Source organism: Rhinoderma darwinii, chromosome 13 (genome assembly GCF_050947455.1).
Source record: "Rhinoderma darwinii isolate aRhiDar2 chromosome 13, aRhiDar2.hap1, whole genome shotgun sequence".
NCBI lineage: Eukaryota > Metazoa > Chordata > Amphibia > Anura > Rhinodermatidae > Rhinoderma > Rhinoderma darwinii.
The window spans coordinates 64,537,792-64,562,353 of NC_134699.1; the positions used below are offsets into that span (position 1 = coordinate 64,537,792).

The 24,562-nt window shown below is 48.4% G+C and overlaps 1 protein-coding gene across 2 annotated transcripts; it reads right to left on the reverse strand.

Moving 5' to 3' along the window:
* Positions 1-278: 278 nt before the first annotated feature.
* TMEM220 (transmembrane protein 220) lies at positions 279-24,562 on the reverse strand. 2 transcript variants are annotated; one of them, XM_075846906.1, is made up of 6 exons: positions 24,172-24,562; positions 6,092-6,121; positions 5,689-5,749; positions 5,477-5,603; positions 5,112-5,171; positions 279-709 (listed from the first exon to the last, which is right to left on the reverse strand). In XM_075846906.1, the coding sequence occupies exons 1-6, from the start codon at positions 24,217-24,219 to the stop codon at positions 577-579; spliced, it is 459 nt and encodes a 152-aa protein (XP_075703021.1). In that variant the 5' UTR covers positions 24,220-24,562; the 3' UTR covers positions 279-576. The 2 variants fall into 2 exon arrangements, with proteins under 2 accessions (XP_075703021.1, XP_075703020.1); XM_075846905.1 differs by lacking the exon at positions 24,172-24,562 and adding an exon at positions 23,667-24,162.

Below are 24,562 nucleotides of genomic sequence, written 5' to 3' on the forward strand. Positions count from 1 at the left end.
AAATAACTGGAAAATCTCACTGCAAAACTGCAATGTGTGAACCTGGCTTTAGAATACTCCTAAAGGTGGTCAGACACCTAAGATATCGGCCATGTTTATATCAACGGGGGGAGGAAAACAAACGACTGCCAGACCCTTCTGTGCAGCTTATCTCAATGTTAAAATCCAACATGTCCGACCCTTCTTTCACATGAAATTTGCCATCAAGGTAGAGTCGTAAGACCCCACATTCAGACCCCGCATTGTAATACCACACACAACCTGCAGACAGGTGAGGCGCTGTTTGGGAAGATCATAACCAGGTTTTTTAATAATCTACAAGCTCTTTAACAATGGTTCCTAAAGAGTTAATGACAGGACAGAAAACACTACATGGTCCCAAAAAAAGTGCTGATTGGTGGGAGCCTGTCCTACAACATTTTCATAACGAGGAGCTTTTCCAAAGGTCCAAAGAACAAACATCAGAATCTGGGCTCAGGGAAGGTTTTTGACGGCAGAATTTACTGATACAACTCAGCTCCAGCTTTAATAAAATCCATAGAACAGTCCGTCAGTAGGCGCGTCAATATCGTGGCCTCATATTACAGTCTTACAGTGTTGTGGCCACAATGTCCTCATCTCCTTATTAATGTAAATGTAGATCCAAGTTATAAAAGGGAAAACCGAGACAGACGAAGCGACAAACAATCTGAACCCCCCAACCGAGTCTCTGAAAAAAAAGAAATAGCAAATATAAAGCAGCAGACGGAACTACAGCAAAATCTGAAAATTCTCCAACTTGTTACCATATTATTGTCTATAGGGGGCAGTATTCTAGTAGTTCTAATCTTGTACATAGGGGGCAGTATTATAGTAGTTATATTCTTGTATATAGAGGGCAGTATTATAGTAGTTCTATTCTTGTATATAGGAGTAGTATTATAGTAGTTATATTCTTGTATATAGGGGGCAGTATTCTAGTAGTTCTAATCTTGTACATAGGGGGCAGTATTATAGTAGTTATATTCTTGTATATAGGGGCAGTATTATAGTGGTTATATTCATGTATATAGGAGCAGTATTATAGTAGTTATATTCTTGTATATAGGAGGCAGTATTATAGTAGTTATATTCTTGTATATAGGGGCAGTATTATAGTAGTTATATTCTTGTATATAGGAGGCAGTATTATAGTAGTTATATTCTTGTATATAGGGGCAGTATTATAGTAGTTATATTCTTGTATATAGGGGGCAGTATTATAGTAGTTATATTCTTGTATATTGGGGACAGTATTATAGTAGTTATATTCTTGTATATTGGAGCAGTATTATAGTAGTTATATTCTTGTATATAGGGGCAGTATTATAGTAGTTATATTCTTGTATATAGGGGGCAGTATTATAGTAGTTATATTCTTGTATATTGGGGACAGTATTATAGTAGTTATATTCTTGTATATTGGAGCAGTATTATAGTAGTTATATTCTTGTATATAGGAGCAGTATTATAGTAGTTATATTCTTGTATATAGAGGGCAGTATTATAGTAGTTATATTCTTGTATATAGGAAGCAGTATTATAGTAGTTATATTCCTGTATATAGGGGGCAGTATTATAGTAGTTATATTCTTGTATATAGGGGGCAGTATTATAGTAGTTATATTCTTGTATATTGGGGACAGTATTAGAGTAGTTATATTGTATATAGTGGGCAGTATTATAGTAGTTATATTCCTGTATATAGGGGGCAGTATTATAGTAGTTATATTCTTCTATATAGGAAGCAGTATTATAGTAGTTATATTCTTATATATAGGGGCAGTATTATAGTAGTTATATTCTTGTATATAGGGGGCAGTACTATAGTAGTTATATTCTTGTATATAGGGTCAGTATTATAGTAGTTATATTCTTGTATATAGGGGGCAGTATTATAGTAGTTATATTCTTGTATATAGGGGGCAGTATTATAGTAGTTATATTCTTGTATATAGGGGCAGTATTATAGTAGTTATATTCCTGTATATAGGAGCAGTATTATAGTAGTTATATTCTTCTATATAGGGGCAGTATTATAGCAGTTATATTCTTGTATATAGGGGGCAGTATTATAGTAGTTATATTCTTGTATATAGGGGCAGTATTATAGTGGTTATATTCATGTATATAGGAGCAGTATTATAGTAGTTATATTCTTGTATATAGGAGGCAGTATTATAGTAGTTATATTCTTGTATATAGGGGCAGTATTATAGTAGTTATATTCTTGTATATAGGGGGCAGTATTATAGTAGTTATATTCTTGTATATTGGGGACAGTATTATAGTAGTTATATTCTTGTATATTGGAGCAGTATTATAGTAGTTATATTCTTGTATATAGGAGCAGTATTATAGTAGTTATATTCTTATATATAGGGGCAGTATTATAGTAGTTATATTCTTGTATATAGGGGGCAGTACTATAGTAGTTATATTCTTGTATATAGGGTCAGTATTATAGTAGTTATATTCTTGTATATAGGGGCAGTATTATAGTAGTTATATTCTTGTATATAGGGGGCAGTATTATAGTAGTTATATTCTTGTATATAGGGGCAGTATTATAGTAGTTATATTCTTGTATATAGGAGCAGTATTATAGTAGTTATATTCTTGTATATAGGGGCAGTATTATAGTAGTTATATTCTTGTATATAGGGACAGTATTATAGTAGTTATATTCTTGTATATAGAGGCAGTATTATAGTAGTTATATTCTTGTATATAGGGGCAGTATTATAGTAGTTATATTCTTGTATATAGGGGGGCAGTATTATAGTAGTTATATTCTTGTATATACGGGGCAGTATTATAGTAGTTATATTCTTGTATATTGGAGCAGTATTATAGTAGTTATATTCTTGTATATAGGGGGCAGTATTATAGTAGTTATATTCTTGTATATAGAGGGCAGTATTATAGTAGTTATATTCTTGTATATAGGAAGCAGTGTTATAGTAGTTATATTCCTGTATATAGGGGGCAGTATTATAGTAGTTATATTCTTGTATATAGGGGGCAGTATTATAGTAGTTATATTCTTGTATATTGGGGACAGTATTAGAGTAGTTATATTGTATATAGTGGGCAGTATTATAGTAGTTATATTCCTGTATATAGGGGGCAGTATTATAGTAGTTATATTCTTCTATATAGGAAGCAGTATTATAGTAGTTATATTCTTATATATAGGGGCAGTATTATAGTAGTTATATTCTTGTATATAGGGGGCAGTACTATAGTAGTTATATTCTTGTATATAGGGTCAGTATTATAGTAGTTATATTCTTGTATATAGGGAGCAGTATTATAGTAGTTATATTCTTGTATATAGGGAGCAGTATTAGAGTAGTTATATTTTTGTATATAGGAGCAGTATTATAGTAGTTATATTCTTGTATATAGGAGCAGTATTAGAGTAGTTATATTCTTGTACATAGAGGGCAGTATTATAGTAGTTATATTCTTGTATATAGGGGAAGTATTATAGTAATATTCTTGTATATAGGGGGCAGTATTATAGTAGTTATATTCTTGTATATAGGGGCAGTATTATAGTAGTTATATTCTTGTATATAGGGGGCAGTAGTATAGTAGTTATATTCTTGTATATAAGGGCAGTATTATAGTAGTTATATTCTTGTATATAGGAGGCAGTATTATAGTAGTTATATTATTGTATATAGGTACAGTATTATAGTAGTTATATTCTTGTATATAGGAGCAGTGTTATAGTAGTTATATTCTTGTATATAGGGGACAGTATTATAGCAGTTATATTCTTGTATATAGGAGCAGTATTATAGTAGTTATATTCTTGTATATAGGGGGCAGTATTATAGTAGTTATTTTCTTGTATATAGGGGGCAGTATTATAGTAGGTATATTCTTGTATATAGGAGGCAGTATTATAGTAGTTATATTCTTGTATATAGGGGCAGTATTATAGTAGTTATATTCTTGTATATAGGGGAAGTATTATAGTAATATTCTTGTATATAGGGGGCAGTATTATAGTAGTTATATTCTTGTATATAGGAGCAGTATTATAGTAGTTATATTCTTGTATATAGGGTCAGTATTATAGTAGTTATATTCTTGTATATAGGGTCAGTATTATAGTAGTTATATTCTTGTATATAGGGGGCAGTAATATATTAGTTATATTCTTGTATATATGAGGAATATTATAGTAGTTATATTCTTGTATATAGGGGAAGTATTATAGTAATATTCTTGTATATAGGGGGCAGTATTATAGTAGTTATATTCTTGTATATAGGGGGCTGTATTATAGTAGTTATATTCTTGTATATAGGAGCAGTATTATAGTAGTTATATTCTTGTATATAGGGGACAGTATTATAGTAGTTATATTCTTGTATATAGGGGGCAGTATTATAGTAGTTATATTCTTGTATATAGGGGCAGTATTGAAGTAGTTATATTCTTGTATATAGGGGGCAGTATTATAGTAGTTATATTCTTGTATATAGGAGCAGTATTATAGTAGTTATATTCTTGTATATAGGGAGCAGTATTATAGTAGTTATATTCTTGTATATAGGGGGCAGTATTATAGTAGTTATATTCTTGTATATAGGGGGCAGTATTATAGTAGTTATATTCTTGTATATAGGAGCAGTATTATAGTAGTTATATTCTTGTATATAGGGGGCAGTATTATAGTAGTTATATTCTTGTATATAGGAGCAGTATTATAGTCGTTATATTCTTGTATATAGGGGCAGTATTATAGTAGTTATATTCTTGTATATAGGAGCAGTATTATAGTAGTTATAAGTTATATTCTTGTATATAGCAGTATTATAGTAGTTATATTCTTGTATATAGGAGCAGTATTATAGTAGTTATAAGTTATATTCTTGTATATAGCAGTATTATAGTAGTTATATTCTTGTATATAGGAGCAGTATTATAGTAGTTATGTTCTTGTATATAGGGAGCAGTATTATAGTAGTTATATTCTTGTATATAGGGGACAGTATTATAGTAGTTATATTCTTGTATATAGGGGGCAGTATTATAGTAGTTGTATGTTTGGTAATGGGGTACATTAGATTTACCTTTTAGAATCCTTACAGAGGAACATCCACAATGCAATGATTAGTAATCCTGAGAGTTCCCTAGAAGACAAGTCCTTGAGTGAGATGTAGAAGACAATTTTATCATGAATATGCAGTCGTCACTGAGTTCACTTGGTTTCCTACATGTTTTACAGATATTGGAGTGCAGCTACTTCTGGCAGCAATTACAGCACCCATAATGGTGGTCACCCGGCTTTCCACAGACTGTGAGACTTCTAGATCTGCATTGTTACTCACAACTACAATGCTTTTTCTTTCCTGCTGCTCTGCTTGTGTCAGTCTTCACTGCATTTGTAGGATTGTATTCATGTAATACAGACCTATACTGTAGTCATGGCGCTCACCTGCCTTCTTCCTCATGTAAAAGGCTTTTTATATTACTGGAAATAAGCAGCGACCCCAGCAGATAAGACGCTCCGATCATACAGCCGGCGCAATGGAGACCGGACAGCGTCCTCCAGATCACGTGACCTACGTGGTAAAATAAAATGGACTATGTTAGAACTTTCTACACATGGAGTCAGTGGTCACCCGGGTATTATCACTAAGGACTCACCCGTCACGTCTGGACTTATACTGAGGAGGAGAACAAGTGCGGCCGGGATTAAGTAGATCACCTGCAGACGGCACGAAGAAACACGGAATGAAGCGCGTACCCCAAAATAACAATAAATTATCCCCTGTAATTAGAAGAGTTGAGACGCCCCCTACTGGCAAGTTGTTAAATATTCTATTCAAGTGTTTTATGGGTATATCTGATCCTGGGAAAGCCGGGTGACAACCAATACGTCATCTTTATGGTCACAGCAGGGGGTGTCACATCTGCCTGGTTATAGAGGATACAGCCTTCCCGGAAGCTTCTGCACATCCGCTGATATTCGCCATGGACGGCCTGAATTTCGATGCGTTCTTCTATTTAATTTACCGGCGTGGCCCCTTTAATACAACGAGTTACTCACCATCCACATTTCAGCATCGGGATCATTAACCTGCAATAAAACAGAAACGTTAGAAAAACGGCACATAATGAGCCATAAAACACCAGGGGCCCGGCCGACCCCAACACCCCCGAAACTAGAAACATACAGCACAATGGAGTCTGTTACTAGGCGACACCTGAGATAGTGGTTCACCCCTGGACTGAGCACCCCCTCAGCGAGCCCCTGAAACCACAGATCCAAAATAACCAGGACAAAGTCATGTCGCTCTTCTCCAGCCGACTGCGATCCATCCCCGAGCACCAATATACATTTATAATAACCACCAGACTGTAATAATCATTGCAGAAATACTCTGTGCTGCTGTGGACTCTACTGCTCTACTATGTAACGCTCAGCCAGTGACCCCCCAAAACACTCCTCTCCTGACATACGCTGTGCTGCTGGAGATCCTGCTCCTTCCACTATGTAACTCTCAGCCTGTCACCTCCCACATGATCAGCACACTCCTCTCCTGACATACTCTGTGCTGCTGGAGATCCTGCTCCTTCCACTATGTAACTCTCAGCCTGTCACCTCCCACATGATCAGCACACTCCTCTCCTGACATACTCTGTGCTGCTGGAGATCCTGCTCCTCCCACTATGTAACTCTCAGCCTCTCACCTCCCACATGATCAGCACACTCCTCTCCTGACATACTCTGTGCTGCTGGAGATCCTGCTCCTCCCACTATGCAACTCTCAGCCTGTCACCTCCCACATGATCAGCACACTCCTCTCCTGACATACTCTGTGCTGCTGGGGATCCTGCTCCTCCCACTATGTAACTCTCAGCCTGTCACCTCCCACATGATCAGCACACTCCTCTCCTGACATACTCTGTGCTGCTGGAGATCCCGCTCCTCCCACTGTGTAACTCTCAGCCTGTCACCTCCCACATGATCAGCACACTCCTCTCCTGACATACTCTGTGCTGCTGGAGATCCTGCTCCTCCCACTGTGTAACTCTCAGCCTGTCACCTCCCACATGATCAGCACACTCCTCTCCTGACATACTCTGTGCTGCTGGAGATCCTGCTCCTTCCACTATGTAACTCTCAGCCTGTCACCTCCCACATGATCAGCACACTCCTCTCCTGACATACTCTGTGCTGCTGGAGATCCTGCTCCTTCCACTATGTAACTCTCAGCCTGTCACCTCCCACATGATCTGCACACTCCTCTCCTGACATACTCTGTGCTGCTGGAGATCCTGCTCCTTCCACTATGTAACTCTCAGCCTGTCACCCCCCACATGATCAGCACACTCCTCTCCTGACATACTCTGTGCTGCTGGAGAGCCTGCTCCTTCCACTATGTAACTCTCAGCCTGACACCTCCCACATGATCAGCACACTCCTCTCCTGACATACTCTGTGCTGCTGGGGATCCTGCTCCTCCCACTATGTAACTCTCAGCCTGTCACCTCCCACATGATCAGCACACTCCTCTCCTGACATACTCTGTGCTGCTGGAGATCCTGCTCCTCCCACTGTGTAACTCTCAGCCTGTCACCTCCCACATGATCAGCACACTCCTCTCCTGACATACTCTGTGCTGCTGGAGATCCTGCTCCTTCCACTATGTAACTCTCAGCCTGTCACCTCCCACATGATCTGCACACTCCTCTCCTGACATACTCTGTGCTGCTGGAGATCCTGCTCCTTCCACTATGTAACTCTCAGCCTGTCACCCCCCACATGATCAGCACACTCCTCTCCTGACATACTCTGTGCTGCTGGAGATCCTGCTCCTTCCACTCTGTAACTCTCAGCCTGTCACCTCCCACATGATCTGCACACTCCTCTCCTGACATACTCTGTGCTGCTGGAGATCCTGCTCCTTCCACTATGTAACTCTCAGCCTGTCACCCCCCACATGATCACCACACTCCTCTCCTGACATACTCTGTGCTGCTGGAGAGCCTGCTCCTTCCACTATGTAACTCTCAGCCTGACACCTCCCACATGATCAGCACACTCCTCTCCTGACATACTCTGTGCTGCTGGGGATCCTGCTCCTTCCACTATGTAACTCTCAGCCTGTCACCTATCACATGATCAGCACACTCCTCTCCTGACATACTCTGTGCTGCTGGAGATCATGCTCCTTCCACATGATCAGCACACTCCTATCCTGATATACTCTGTGCTGCTGGAGATCCTGCTCCTCCCACTATGTATCTCTCAGCCTGTCACCCTCCACATGATCTGCACACTACTCTCCTGACATACTCTGTGCTGCTGGAGATCCTCCTCCTCCCACTATGTAACTGTCAGCCTGTGACCCCCTCACGTGATCAGCACACTCCTCTCCTGACATACTCTGTGCTGCTGGAGATCCTGCTCCTTCCGCTATGTAACTCTCAGCCTGTCACCTCCCACATGATCAGCACACTCCTCTCCTGACATACTCTGTGCTGCTGGAGATCCTGCTCCTTCCGCTATGTAACTCTCAGCCTGTCACCTCCCATATGATCAGCACACTCCTCTCCTGACATACTCTGTGCTGCTGGAGATCCTGCTCCTTCCACTATGTAACTCTCAGCCTGTCACCCCCCACATGATCAGCACACTCCTCTCCTGACATACTCTGTGCTGCTGGAGAGCCTGCTCCTTCCACTATGTAACTCTCAGCCTGACACCTCCCACATGATCAGCACACTCCTCTCCTGACATACTCTGTGCTACTGGGGATCCTGCTCCTTCCACTATGTATCTCTCAGCCTGTCACCCTCCACATGATCAGCACACTCCTCTCCTGACATACTCTGTGCTGCTGGAGATCCTGCTCCTTCCACAAAGTAACTCTCAGCCTGTCACCCCCCACATGATCAGCACACTCCTCTCCTGACATACTCTGTGCTGCTGGAGATCCTGCTCCTCCCACTATGTAACTCTCAGCCTGTGACCCCCTCACGTGATCAGCACACTCCTCTGCTGACATACTCTGTGCTGCTGGAGATACTGCTCCTTCCACTATGTAACTCTCAGCCTGTCACCTCCCACATGATCAGCACACTCCTCTCCTGACATACTCTGTGCTGCTGGAGATCCTGCTCCTTCCACTATGTAACTCTCAGCCTGTCACCTCCCACATGATCAGCACACTCCTCTCCTGACATACTCTGTGCTGCTGGAGATCCTGCTCCTCCCACTATGTAACTCTCAGCCTCTCACCTCCCACATGATGAGCACACTCCTCTCCTGACATACTCTGTGCTGCTGGAGATCCTGCTCCTCCCACTATGCAACTGTCAGCCTGTCACCTCCCACATGATCAGCACACTCCTCTCCTGACATACTCTGTGCTGCTGGGGATCCTGCTCCTCCCACTATGTAACTCTCAGCCTGTCACCTCCCACATGATCAGCACACTCCTCTCCTGACATACTCTGTGCTGCTGGAGATCCTGCTCCTCCCACTGTGTAACTCTCAGCCTGTCACCTCCCACATGATCAGCACACTCCTCTCCTGACATACTCTGTGCTGCTGGGGATCCTGCTCCTTCCACTATGTAACTCTCAGCCTGTCACCTCCCACATGATCAGCACACTCCTCTCCTGACATACTCTGTGCTGCTGGAGATCCTGCTCCTCCCACTATGTAACTCTCAGCCTGTCACCTCCCACATGATCAGCACACTCCTCTCCTGACATACTCTGTGCTGCTGGAGATCCTGCTCCTTCCACTATGTAACTCTCAGCCTGTCACCTCCCACATGATCAGCACACTCCTCTCCTGACATACTCTGTGCTGCTGGAGATCCTGCTCCTCCCACTATGTAACTCTCAGCCTCTCACCTCCCACATGATCAGCACACTCCTCTCCTGACATACTCTGTGCTGCTGGAGATCCTGCTCCTCCCACTATGCAACTCTCAGCCTGTCACCTCCCACATGATCAGCACACTCCTCTCCTGACATACTCTGTGCTGCTGGAGATCCTGCTCCTCCCACTGTGTAACTCTCAGCCTGTCACCTCCCACATGATCAGCACACTCCTCTCCTGACACACTCTGTGCTGCTGGAGATCCTGCTCCTTCCACTATGTAACTCTCAGCCTGTCACCTCCCACATGATCAGCACACTCCTCTCCTGACATACTCTGTGCTGCTGGAGATCCTGCTCCTTCCACTATGTAACTCTCAGCCTGTCACCTCCCACATGATCTGCACACTCCTCTCCTGACATACTCTGTGCTGCTGGAGATCCTGCTCCTTCCACTATGTAACTCTCAGCCTGTCACCCCCCACATGATCAGCACACTCCTCTCCTGACATACTCTGTGCTGCTGGAGATCCTGCTCCTTCCACTATGTAACTCTCAGCCTGTCACCTCCCACATGATCTGCACACTCCTCTCCTGACATACTCTGTGCTGCTGGAGATCCTGCTCCTTCCACTATGTAACTCTCAGCCTGTCACCCCCCACATGATCAGCACACTCCTCTCCTGACATACTCTGTGCTGCTGGAGATCCTGCTCCTTCCACTATGTAACTCTCAGCCTGTCACCTCCCACATGATCTGCACACTCCTCTCCTGACATACTCTGTGCTGCTGGAGATCCTGCTCCTTCCACTATGTAACTCTCAGCCTGTCACCCCCCACATGATCACCACACTCCTCTCCTGACATACTCTGTGCTGCTGGAGAGCCTGCTCCTCCCACTATGTAACTCTCAGCCTGACACCTCCCACATGATCAGCACACTCCTCTCCTGACATACTCTGTGCTGCTGGGGATCCTGCTCCTTCCACTATGTAACTCTCAGCCTGACACCTCCCACATGATCAGCACACTCCTCTCCTGACTTACTCTGTGCTGCTGGGGATCCTGCTCCTTCCACTATGTAACTCTCACTCTCAGCCTGTCACCTATCACATGATCAGCACACTCCTCTCCTGACATACTCCGTGATGCTGGAGATCCTGCTCCTCCCACTATGTATCTCTCAGCCTGTCACCCTCCACATGATCAGCACACTCCTCTCCTGACATACTCTGTGCTGCTGGAGATCCTGCTCCTTCCACAAAGTAACTCTCAGCCTGTCACCCCCCACATGATCAGCACACTCCTCTCCTGACATACTCTGTGCTGCTGGAGATCCTGCTCCTCCCACTATGTAACTCTCAGCCTGTGACCCCCTCACGTGATCAGCACACTCCTCTCCTGACATACTCTGTGCTGCTGGAGAGCCTGCTCCTTCCACTATGTAACTCTCAGCCTGACACCTCCCACATGATCAGCACACTCCTCTCCTGACATACTCTGTGCTGCTGGGGATCCTGCTCCTTCCACTATGTAACTCTCAGCCTGTCACCTATCACATGATCAGCACACTCCTCTCCTGACATACTCTGTGCTGCTGGAGATCCTGCTCCTCCCACTATGTAACTCTCAGCCTGTCACCTCCCCACATGATCAGCACACTCCTCTGCTGACATACTCTGTGCTGCTGGAGATCCTGCTCCTTCCACTATGTAACTCTCAGCCTGTCACCTCCCACATGATCAGCACACTCCTCTCCTGACATACTCTGTGCTGCTGGAGATCCTGCTCCTTCCACTATGTAACTCTCAGCCTGTCACCTCCCACATGATCAGCACACTCCTCTCCTGACATACTCTGTGCTGCTGGAGATCCTGCTCCTCCCACTATGTAACTCTCAGCCTGTCACCTCCCACATGATCAGCACACTCCTCTCCTGACATACTCTGTGCTGCTGGAGATCCTGCTCCTTCCACTATGTAACTCTCAGCCTGTCACCTCCCACATGATCAGCACACTCCTCTCCTGACATACTCTGTGCTGCTGGAGATCCTGCTCCTCCCACTATGTAACTCTCAGCCTCTCACCTCCCACATGATGAGCACACTCCTCTCCTGACATACTCTGTGCTGCTGGAGATCCTGCTCCTCCCACTATGCAACTCTCAGCCTGTCACCTCCCACATGATCAGCACACTCCTCTCCTGACATACTCTGTGCTGCTGGGGATCCTGCTCCTCCCACTATGTAACTCTCAGCCTGTCACCTCCCACATGATCAGCACACTCCTCTCCTGACATACTCTGTGCTGCTGGAGATCCTGCTCCTCCCACTGTGTAACTCTCAGCCTGTCACCTCCCACATGATCAGCACACTCCTCTCCTGACATACTCTGTGCTGCTGGAGATCCTGCTCCTCCCACTGTGTAACTCTCAGCCTGTCACCTCCCACATGATCAGCACACTCCTCTCCTGACATACTCTGTGCTGCTGGAGATCCTGCTCCTTCCACTATGTAACTCTCAGCCTGTCACCCCCCACATGATCAGCACACTCCTCTCCTGACATACTCTGTGCTGCTGGAGAGCCTGCTCCTTCCACTATGTAACTCTCAGCCTGACACCTCCCACATGATCAGCACACTCCTCTCCTGACATACTCTGTGCTGCTGGGGATCCTGCTCCTCCCACTATGTAACTCTCAGCCTGTCACCTCCCACATGATCAGCACACTCCTCTCCTGACATACTCTGTGCTGCTGGAGATCCTGCTCCTCCCACTGTGTAACTCTCAGCCTGTCACCTCCCACATGATCAGCACACTCCTCTCCTGACATACTCTGTGCTGCTGGAGATCCTGCTCCTTCCACTATGTAACTCTCAGCCTGTCACCTCCCACATGATCTGCACACTCCTCTCCTGACATACTCTGTGCTGCTGGAGATCCTGCTCCTTCCACTATGTAACTCTCAGCCTGTCACCCCCCACATGATCAGCACACTCCTCTCCTGACATACTCTGTGCTGCTGGAGATCCTGCTCCTTCCACTCTGTAACTCTCAGCCTGTCACCTCCCACATGATCTGCACACTCCTCTCCTGACATACTCTGTGCTGCTGGAGATCCTGCTCCTTCCACTATGTAACTCTCAGCCTGTCACCCCCCACATGATCACCACACTCCTCTCCTGACATACTCTGTGCTGCTGGAGAGCCTGCTCCTTCCACTATGTAACTCTCAGCCTGACACCTCCCACATGATCAGCACACTCCTCTCCTGACATACTCTGTGCTGCTGGGGATCCTGCTCCTTCCACTATGTAACTCTCAGCCTGTCACCTATCACATGATCAGCACACTCCTCTCCTGACATACTCTGTGCTGCTGGAGATCATGCTCCTTCCACATGATCAGCACACTCCTATCCTGATATACTCTGTGCTGCTGGAGATCCTGCTCCTCCCACTATGTATCTCTCAGCCTGTCACCCTCCACATGATCTGCACACTACTCTCCTGACATACTCTGTGCTGCTGGAGATCCTCCTCCTCCCACTATGTAACTGTCAGCCTGTGACCCCCTCACGTGATCAGCACACTCCTCTCCTGACATACTCTGTGCTGCTGGAGATCCTGCTCCTTCCGCTATGTAACTCTCAGCCTGTCACCTCCCACATGATCAGCACACTCCTCTCCTGACATACTCTGTGCTGCTGGAGATCCTGCTCCTTCCGCTATGTAACTCTCAGCCTGTCACCTCCCATATGATCAGCACACTCCTCTCCTGACATACTCTGTGCTGCTGGAGATCCTGCTCCTTCCACTATGTAACTCTCAGCCTGTCACCCCCCACATGATCAGCACACTCCTCTCCTGACATACTCTGTGCTGCTGGAGAGCCTGCTCCTTCCACTATGTAACTCTCAGCCTGACACCTCCCACATGATCAGCACACTCCTCTCCTGACATACTCTGTGCTACTGGGGATCCTGCTCCTTCCACTATGTATCTCTCAGCCTGTCACCCTCCACATGATCAGCACACTCCTCTCCTGACATACTCTGTGCTGCTGGAGATCCTGCTCCTTCCACAAAGTAACTCTCAGCCTGTCACCCCCCACATGATCAGCACACTCCTCTCCTGACATACTCTGTGCTGCTGGAGATCCTGCTCCTCCCACTATGTAACTCTCAGCCTGTGACCCCCTCACGTGATCAGCACACTCCTCTGCTGACATACTCTGTGCTGCTGGAGATACTGCTCCTTCCACTATGTAACTCTCAGCCTGTCACCTCCCACATGATCAGCACACTCCTCTCCTGACATACTCTGTGCTGCTGGAGATCCTGCTCCTTCCACTATGTAACTCTCAGCCTGTCACCTCCCACATGATCAGCACACTCCTCTCCTGACATACTCTGTGCTGCTGGAGATCCTGCTCCTCCCACTATGTAACTCTCAGCCTCTCACCTCCCACATGATGAGCACACTCCTCTCCTGACATACTCTGTGCTGCTGGAGATCCTGCTCCTCCCACTATGCAACTGTCAGCCTGTCACCTCCCACATGATCAGCACACTCCTCTCCTGACATACTCTGTGCTGCTGGGGATCCTGCTCCTCCCACTATGTAACTCTCAGCCTGTCACCTCCCACATGATCAGCACACTCCTCTCCTGACATACTCTGTGCTGCTGGAGATCCTGCTCCTCCCACTGTGTAACTCTCAGCCTGTCACCTCCCACATGATCAGCACACTCCTCTCCTGACATACTCTGTGCTGCTGGGGATCCTGCTCCTTCCACTATGTAACTCTCAGCCTGTCACCTCCCACATGATCAGCACACTCCTCTCCTGACATACTCTGTGCTGCTGGAGATCCTGCTCCTCCCACTATGTAACTCTCAGCCTGTCACCTCCCACATGATCAGCACACTCCTCTCCTGACATACTCTGTGCTGCTGGAGATCCTGCTCCTTCCACTATGTAACTCTCAGCCTGTCACCTCCCACATGATCAGCACACTCCTCTCCTGACATACTCTGTGCTGCTGGAGATCCTGCTCCTCCCACTATGTAACTCTCAGCCTCTCACCTCCCACATGATCAGCACACTCCTCTCCTGACATACTCTGTGCTGCTGGAGATCCTGCTCCTCCCACTATGCAACTCTCAGCCTGTCACCTCCCACATGATCAGCACACTCCTCTCCTGACATACTCTGTGCTGCTGGAGATCCTGCTCCTCCCACTGTGTAACTCTCAGCCTGTCACCTCCCACATGATCAGCACACTCCTCTCCTGACACACTCTGTGCTGCTGGAGATCCTGCTCCTTCCACTATGTAACTCTCAGCCTGTCACCTCCCACATGATCAGCACACTCCTCTCCTGACATACTCTGTGCTGCTGGAGATCCTGCTCCTTCCACTATGTAACTCTCAGCCTGTCACCTCCCACATGATCTGCACACTCCTCTCCTGACATACTCTGTGCTGCTGGAGATCCTGCTCCTTCCACTATGTAACTCTCAGCCTGTCACCCCCCACATGATCAGCACACTCCTCTCCTGACATACTCTGTGCTGCTGGAGATCCTGCTCCTTCCACTATGTAACTCTCAGCCTGTCACCTCCCACATGATCTGCACACTCCTCTCCTGACATACTCTGTGCTGCTGGAGATCCTGCTCCTTCCACTATGTAACTCTCAGCCTGTCACCCCCCACATGATCAGCACACTCCTCTCCTGACATACTCTGTGCTGCTGGAGATCCTGCTCCTTCCACTATGTAACTCTCAGCCTGTCACCTCCCACATGATCTGCACACTCCTCTCCTGACATACTCTGTGCTGCTGGAGATCCTGCTCCTTCCACTATGTAACTCTCAGCCTGTCACCCCCCACATGATCACCACACTCCTCTCCTGACATACTCTGTGCTGCTGGAGAGCCTGCTCCTCCCACTATGTAACTCTCAGCCTGACACCTCCCACATGATCAGCACACTCCTCTCCTGACATACTCTGTGCTGCTGGGGATCCTGCTCCTTCCACTATGTAACTCTCAGCCTGACACCTCCCACATGATCAGCACACTCCTCTCCTGACTTACTCTGTGCTGCTGGGGATCCTGCTCCTTCCACTATGTAACTCTCACTCTCAGCCTGTCACCTATCACATGATCAGCACACTCCTCTCCTGACATACTCCGTGATGCTGGAGATCCTGCTCCTCCCACTATGTATCTCTCAGCCTGTCACCCTCCACATGATCAGCACACTCCTCTCCTGACATACTCTGTGCTGCTGGAGATCCTGCTCCTTCCACAAAGTAACTCTCAGCCTGTCACCCCCCACATGATCAGCACACTCCTCTCCTGACATACTCTGTGCTGCTGGAGATCCTGCTCCTCCCACTATGTAACTCTCAGCCTGTGACCCCCTCACGTGATCAGCACACTCCTCTCCTGACATACTCTGTGCTGCTGGAGAGCCTGCTCCTTCCACTATGTAACTCTCAGCCTGACACCTCCCACATGATCAGCACACTCCTCTCCTGACATACTCTGTGCTGCTGGGGATCCTGCTCCTTCCACTATGTAACTCTCAGCCTGTCACCTATCACATGATCAGCACACTCCTCTCCTGACATACTCTGTGCTGCTGGAGATCCTGCTCCTCCCACTATGTAACTCTCAGCCTGTCACCTCCCCACATGATCAGCACACTCCTCTGCTGACATACTCTGTGCTGCTGGAGATCCTGCTCCTTCCACTATGTAACTCTCAGCCTGTCACCTCCCACATGATCAGCACACTCCTCTCCTGACATACTCTGTGCTGCTGGAGATCCTGCTCCTTCCACTATGTAACTCTCAGCCTGTCACCTCCCACATGATCAGCACACTCCTCTCCTGACATACTCTGTGCTGCTGGAGATCCTGCTCCTCCCACTATGTAACTCTCAGCCTGTCACCTCCCACATGATCAGCACACTCCTCTCCTGACATACTCTGTGCTGCTGGAGATCCTGCTCCTTCCACTATGTAACTCTCAGCCTGTCACCTCCCACATGATCAGCACACTCCTCTCCTGACATACTCTGTGCTGCTGGAGATCCTGCTCCTCCCACTATGTAACTCTCAGCCTCTCACCTCCCACATGATGAGCACACTCCTCTCCTGACATACTCTGTGCTGCTGGAGATCCTGCTCCTCCCACTATGCAACTCTCAGCCTGTCACCTCCCACATGATCAGCACACTCCTCTCCTGACATACTCTGTGCTGCTGGGGATCCTGCTCCTCCCACTATGTAACTCTCAGCCTGTCACCTCCCACATGATCAGCACACTCCTCTCCTGACATACTCTGTGCTGCTGGAGATCCTGCTCCTCCCACTGTGTAACTCTCAGCCTGTCACCTCCCACATGATCAGCACACTCCTCTCCTGACATACTCTGTGCTGCTGGAGATCCTGCTCCTCCCACTGTGTAACTCTCAGCCTGTCACCTCCCACATGATCAGCACACTCCTCTCCTGACATACTCTGTGCTGCTGGAGATCCTGCTCCTTCCACTATGTAACTCTCAGCCTGTCACCTCCCACATGATCAGCACACTCCTCTCCTGACATACTCTGTGCTGCTGGAGAGCCTGCTCCTTCCACTATGTAACTCTCAGCCTGACACCTCCCACATGATCAGCACACTCCTCTCCTGACATACTCTGTGCTGCTGGAGAGCCTGCTCCTTCCACTATGTAACTCTCAGCCTGACACCTCCCACATGATCAGCACACTCCTCTCCTGACATACTCTGTGCTGCTGGAGATCATGCTCCTTCCACATGATCAGCACACTCCTATCCTGATATACTCTGTGCTGCTGGAGATCCTGCTCCTCCCACTATGTATCTCTCAGCCTGTCACCCTCCACATGATCTGCACACTACTCTCCTGACATACTCTGTGCTGCTGGGGATCCTGCTCCTCCCACTATGTAACTCTCAGCCTGTCACCTCCCACATGATCAGCACACTCCTCTCCTGACATACTCTGTGCTGCTGGAGACCCTGCTCCTCCCACTATGTAACTCTCAGCCTGTGACCCCCCCCCCCACGTGATCAGCACACTCCTCTCCTGACATACTCTGTGCTGCTGGAGATCCTGCTCCTCCCACTATGTAACTCTCAGCCTGTGACCCCCCCACGTGATCAGCACACTCCTCTCCTGACATACTCTGTGCCGCTGGAGACCCTTCTCCTCCCACTATGTAACTCTCAGCCTGTGACCCCCCCCCCACGTGATCAGCACACTCCTCTCCTGACATACTCTGTGCTGCTGGAGATCCTGCTCCTCCCACTATGTAACTCTCAGCCTGTGACCCCCCCACGTGATCAGCACACTCCTCTCCTGACATACTCTGTGCTGCTGGAGAGCCTGCTCCTTCCACTATGTAACTCTCAGCCTGACACCTCCCACATGATCAGCACACTCCTCTCCTGACTTACTCTGTGCTGCTGGGGATCCTGCTCCTTCCACTATGTAACTCTCACTCTCAGCCTGTCACCTATCACATGATCAGCACACTCCTCTCCTGACATACTCCGTGCTGCTGGAGATCATGCTCCTTCCACATGATCAGCACACTCCTCTCCTGACATACTCTGTGCTGCTGGAGATCCTGCTCCTCCCACTATGTATCTCTCAGCCTGTCACCCTCCACATGATCAGCACACTCCTCTCCTGACATACTCTGTGCTGCTGGAGATCCTGCTCCTTCCACAAAGTAACTCTCAGCCTGTCACCCCCCACATGATCAGCACACTCCTCTCCTGACATACTCTGTGCTGCTGGAGATCCTGCTCCTCCCACTATGTAACTCTCAGCCTGTCACCTCCCACATGATCAGCACACTCCTCTCCTGACTTACTCTGTGCTGCTGGAGATCCTGCTCCTCCCACTGTGTAACTCTCAGCCTGTCACCTCCCACATGATCAGCACACTCCTCTCCTGACATACTCTGTGCTGCTGGAGATCCTGCTCCTTCCACTATGTAACTCTCAGCCTGTCACCTCCCACATGATCAGCACACTCCTCTCCTGACATACTCTGTGCTGCTGGAGATCCTGCTCCTTCCACTATGTAACTCTCAGCCTGTCACCCCCCACATGATCAGCACACTCCTCTCCTGACATGCTCTGTGCTGCTGGAGAGCCTGCTCCTTCCACTATGTAACTCTCAGCCTGTCACCTATCACATGATCAGCACACTCCTCTCCTGACATACTCTGTGCTGCTGGAGATCATTCTCCTTCCACATGATCAGCACACTCCTCTCCTGACATACTCTGTGCTGCTGGAGATTCTGCTTCTCCCACTATGTATCTCTCAGCCTGTCACCCTCCACATGATCTGCACACTCCTCTCCTGACATACTCTGTGCTGCTGGAGATCCTGCTCCTCCCACTATGTAACTCTCAGCCTGTGACCCCCCCCACGTGATCAGCACACTCCTCTCCTGACACACTCTGTGCTGCTGGAGATCCTGCTCCTCCCACTATGTAACTCTCAGCCTGTGACCCCCCCCCCCACGTGATCAGCACACTCCTCTCCTGACATACTCTGTGCTGCTGGAGATCCTGCTCCTCCCACTATGTAACTCTCAGCCTGTGACCCCCCCACGTGATCAGCACACTCCTCTCCTGACATACTCTGTGCTGCTGGAGACCCTGCTCCTCCCACTATGTAACTCTCAGCCTGTGACCCCCCCCCCCACGTGATCAGCACACTCCTCTCCTGACATACTCTGTGCTGCTGGAGACCCTGCTCCTCCCACTATGTAACTCTCAGCCTGTGACCCCCCCACGTGATCAGCACACTCCTCTCCTGACATACTCTGTGCTGCTGGAGATCCTGCTCCTTCCGCTATGTAACTCTCAGCCTGTCACCTCCCACATGATCAGCACACTCCTTTCCTGACATACTCTGTGCTGCTGGAGATCCTGCTCCTCCGTCTGTGTAACTCTCAGCCTGTCACCTCCCACATGATCAGCACACTCCTCTCCTGACATACTCTGTGCTGCTGGAGATCCTGCTCCTCCGTCTGTGTAACTCTCAGCGTGTCACTTCCCACATGATCAGCACACTCCTCTCCTGACATACTCTGTGCTGCTAGAGATCATGCTCCTTCCAAATGATCAGCACACTCCTCTCCTGACATACTCTGTGCTGCTGGAGATCCTGCTCCTCCCACTATGTATCTCTCAGCCTGTCACCCTCCACATGATCAGCACACTCCTCTCCTGACATACTCTGTGCTGCTGGAGACCCTGCTCCTCCCACTATGTAACTCTCAGCCTGTGACCCCCCCACGTGATCAGCACACTCCTCTCCTGACATACTCTGTGCTGCTGGAGATCCTGCTCCTTCCGCTATGTAACTCTCAGCCTGTCACCTCCCACATGATCAGCACACTCCTTTCCTGACATACTCTGTGCTGCTGGAGATCCTGCTCCTCCGTCTGTGTAACTCTCAGCGTGTCACTTCCCACATGATCAGCACACTCCTCTCCTGACATACTCTGTGCTGCTAGAGATCATGCTCCTTCCAAATGATCAGCACACTCCTCTCCTGACATACTCTGTGCTGCTGGAGATCCTGCTCCTCCCACTATGTATCTCTCAGCCTGTCACCCTCCACATGATCAGCACACTCCTCTCCTGACATACTCTGTGCTGCTGGAGATCCTGCTCCTTCCACTATGTAACTCTCAGCCTGTCACCCCCCACATGATCAGCACACTCCTCTCCTGACATACTCTGTGCTGCTGGAGACCCTGCTCCTCCCACTATGTAACTCTCAGCCTGTCACCTCCCACATGATCTGCACACTCCTCTCCTGACATACTCTGTGCTGCTGGAGATCCTGCTCCTCCCACTATGTAACTCTCAGCCTGTGACCCCCCCCCCACGTGATCAGCACACTCCTCTCCTGACATACTCTGTGCTGCTGGAGACCCTGCTCCTCCCACTATGTAACTCTCAGCCTGTGACCCCCCCCCCACGTGATCAGCACACTCCTCTCCTGACATACTCTGTGCTGCTGGAGACCCTGCTCCTCCCACTATGTAACTCTCAGCCTGTGACCCCCCACGTGATCAGCACACTCCTCTCCTGACATACTCTGTGCTGCTGGAGATCCTGCTCCTTCCGCTATGTAACTCTCAGCCTGTCACCTCCCACATGATCAGCACACTCCTTTCCTGACATACTCTGTGCTGCTGGAGATCCTGCTCCTCCGTCTGTGTAACTCTCAGCCTGTCACCTCCCACATGATCAGCACACTCCTCTCCTGACATACTCTGTGCTGCTGGAGATCCTGCTCCTCCGTCTGTGTAACTCTCAGCGTGTCACTTCCCACATGATCAGCACACTCCTCTCCTGACATACTCTGTGCTGCTAGAGATCATGCTCCTTCCAAATGATCAGCACACTCCTCTCCTGACATACTCTGTGCTGCTGGAGATCCTGCTCCTCCCACTATGTATCTCTCAGCCTGTCACCCTCCACATGATCAGCACACTCCTCTCCTGACATACTCTGTGCTGCTGGAGACCCTGCTCCTCCCACTATGTAACTCTCAGCCTGTGACCCCCCCACGTGATCAGCACACTCCTCTCCTGACATACTCTGTGCTGCTGGAGATCCTGCTCCTTCCGCTATGTAACTCTCAGCCTGTCACCTCCCACATGATCAGCACACTCCTTTCCTGACATACTCTGTGCTGCTGGAGATCCTGCTCCTCCGTCTGTGTAACTCTCAGCGTGTCACTTCCCACATGATCAGCACACTCCTCTCCTGACATACTCTGTGCTGCTAGAGATCATGCTCCTTCCAAATGATCAGCACACTCCTCTCCTGACATACTCTGTGCTGCTGGAGATCCTGCTCCTCCCACTATGTATCTCTCAGCCTGTCACCCTCCACATGATCAGCACACTCCTCTCCTGACATACTCTGTGCTGCTGGAGATCCTGCTCCTTCCACTATGTAACTCTCAGCCTGTCACCCCCCACATGATCAGCACACTCCTCTCCTGACATACTCTGTGCTGCTGGAGACCCTGCTCCTCCCACTATGTAACTCTCAGCCTGTCACCTCCCACATGATCTGCACACTCCTCTCCTGACATACTCTGTGCTGCTGGAGATCCTGCTCCTCCCACTATGTAACTCTCAGCCTGTGACCCCCCCCCCACGTGATCAGCACACTCCTCTCCTGACATACTCTGTGCTGCTGGAGACCCTGCTCCTCCCACTATGTAACTCTCAGCCTGTGACCCCCCCCCCACGTGATCAGCACACTCCTCTCCTGACATACTCTGTGCTGCTGGAGACCCTGCTCCTCCCACTATGTAACTCTCAGCCTGTGACCCCCCACGTGATCAGCACACTCCTCTCCTGACATACTCTGTGCTGCTGGAGATCCTGCTCCTTCCGCTATGTAACTCTCAGCCTGTCACCTCCCACATGATCAGCACACTCCTTTCCTGACATACTCTGTGCTGCTGGAGATCCTGCTCCTCCGTCTGTGTAACTCTCAGCCTGTCACCTCCCACATGATCAGCACACTCCTCTCCTGACATACTCTGTGCTGCTGGAGATCCTGCTCCTCCGTCTGTGTAACTCTCAGCGTGTCACTTCCCACATGATCAGCACACTCCTCTCCTGACATACTCTGTGCTGCTAGAGATCATGCTCCTTCCAAATGATCAGCACACTCCTCTCCTGACATACTCTGTGCTGCTGGAGATCCTGCTCCTCCCACTATGTATCTCTCAGCCTGTCACCCTCCACATGATCAGCACACTCCTCTCCTGACATACTCTGTGCTGCTGGAGATCCTGCTCCTTCCACTATGTAACTCTCAGCCTGTCACCCCCCACATGATCAGCACACTCCTCTCCTGACATACTCTGTGCTGCTGGAGACCCTGCTCCTCCCACTATGTAACTCTCAGCCTGTCACCTCCCACATGATCTGCACACTCCTCTCCTGACATACTCTGTGCTGCTGGAGATCCTGCTCCTCCCACTATGTAACTCTCAGCCTGTGACCCCCCCCCCCCACGTGATCAGCACACTCCTCTCCTGACATACTCTGTGCTGCTGGAGATCCTGCTCCTCCCACTATGTAACTCTCAGACTGTCACCTCCCACATGATCAGCACACTCCTCTCCTGACATACTCTGTGCTGCTGGGGATCCTGCTCCTCCCACTGTGTAACTCTCAGCCTGTCACCTCCCATATGATCAGCACACTCCTCTCCTGACATACTCTGTACTGCTGGAGATCCTGCTCCTCCCACTATGTAACTCTCAGCCTGTCACCCCCCACATGATCAGCACACTCCTCTCCTGACATACTCTGTGCTGCAGGGGATCCTGCTCCTCCCACTATGTAACTCTCAGCCTGTCACCTCCCACATGATCAGCACACTCCTCTCCTTACATACTCTGTGCTGCTGGAGATCCTGCTCCTCCCACTATGTAACGCTCAGCCTGTCACCCCCCAAATGATCAGCACACAACTCTCCTGAAATACTCTGTGCTTCACTATGTAATTTAGTCAATGACCATCCAGAAAATCAGCGAGGTCTTCTCCTTAAACACTCTGCGCTCCCCTTTGAAACTCAGTCTGCGACCTGCCACAATATCAGCGCGCTCCTCTCCTCTGTGCTGCTGTAGATTTCCTCATTTCACTGCTGATTTTGTTTTCTCCAGCAAACACGGGGTTAAACTTACTTGCACATAAGCAGCCAGACCAAAGAATGCCGCCATGAGCAGATTGCAGCCTCTCCATAGTCTGAGCTGGTTCTGGGGGCTGAGGCCGGACCCCCCCATGTTCTCCTCAGTCCTGGGCTCCAGCTCTTCCTGTTCTGTAAGAAAACTCCACCTACAGCTCCACCCAAACCTCCCACTGCTAACCGTTAACTCCTTCCCTGCCAGGTACAAGTGTAACAAACCCTCAGCTGTGAGAAATATTAGGTCAGGACGGCTTTCAGCTTCTAGATGGGGACAAGAATCTGCGTATTCACTGACAGCAAGCAGATATCTTGAAAGTGTTGAGGAATTAAAGCACAAAGTACATTAGAAAGTTGTGGACGTGTTCATGATGCAATGATTGGTCATCTATGGGATGTAGCAGAGCTGAGATAAGCAGTCAGAATACCTGCAGTCCTATGTAAAACTGCAGCTAATGTATTGTGTGGACTAATTCGGCTCTGCTACATTTATACATATAACATACGTGCGTACTGCGGCTGTCCGGCTGTTGTGGGACTACAACTCCCAGCATAAAACCCGTTTCTGAACCCGCTCGTCCTTTTCTTCCATCACCGCTGTATTATTATAACCCTATAATGTACTAGTTATATTATCCCACATTGACAGACGTCGTGTCCAGAGATCCCGCCAAACATCCCTTCTTCTAAGGGTAAAACGGCTGATACCAGAGAACAATAGCCGTCACTCCACTACACCGCACATGGAGGTAGACCGTGTGTGAGGAGCGGAGGAGGAGATCAACTCTCCGTCACTGAATGATACAGCACATGAGCTGTTAATAACATGAGGCGGCTGATAACAGAGAACACTAGCTGTAGCTCCACCGCGGATTATAAACTACATTATATTTATAA

Coding starts and splice junctions, on each gene's coding strand:
- TMEM220 (XM_075846905.1), bottom strand. CDS start 23,765: ATGGGGGGGTCCGGCCTCAGCCCCCAGAACCAGCTCAGACTATGGAGA. Junction 5,750..6,091: donor CCGATGCTGAAATGTGGATG/GTGAGTAACTCG, acceptor TGCCGTCTGCAG/GTGATCTACTTAATCCCGGC. Junction 710..5,111: donor CTCTGTAAGGATTCTAAAAG/GTAAATCTAATG, acceptor CTTTTTTTTCAG/AGACTCGGTTGGGGGGTTCA.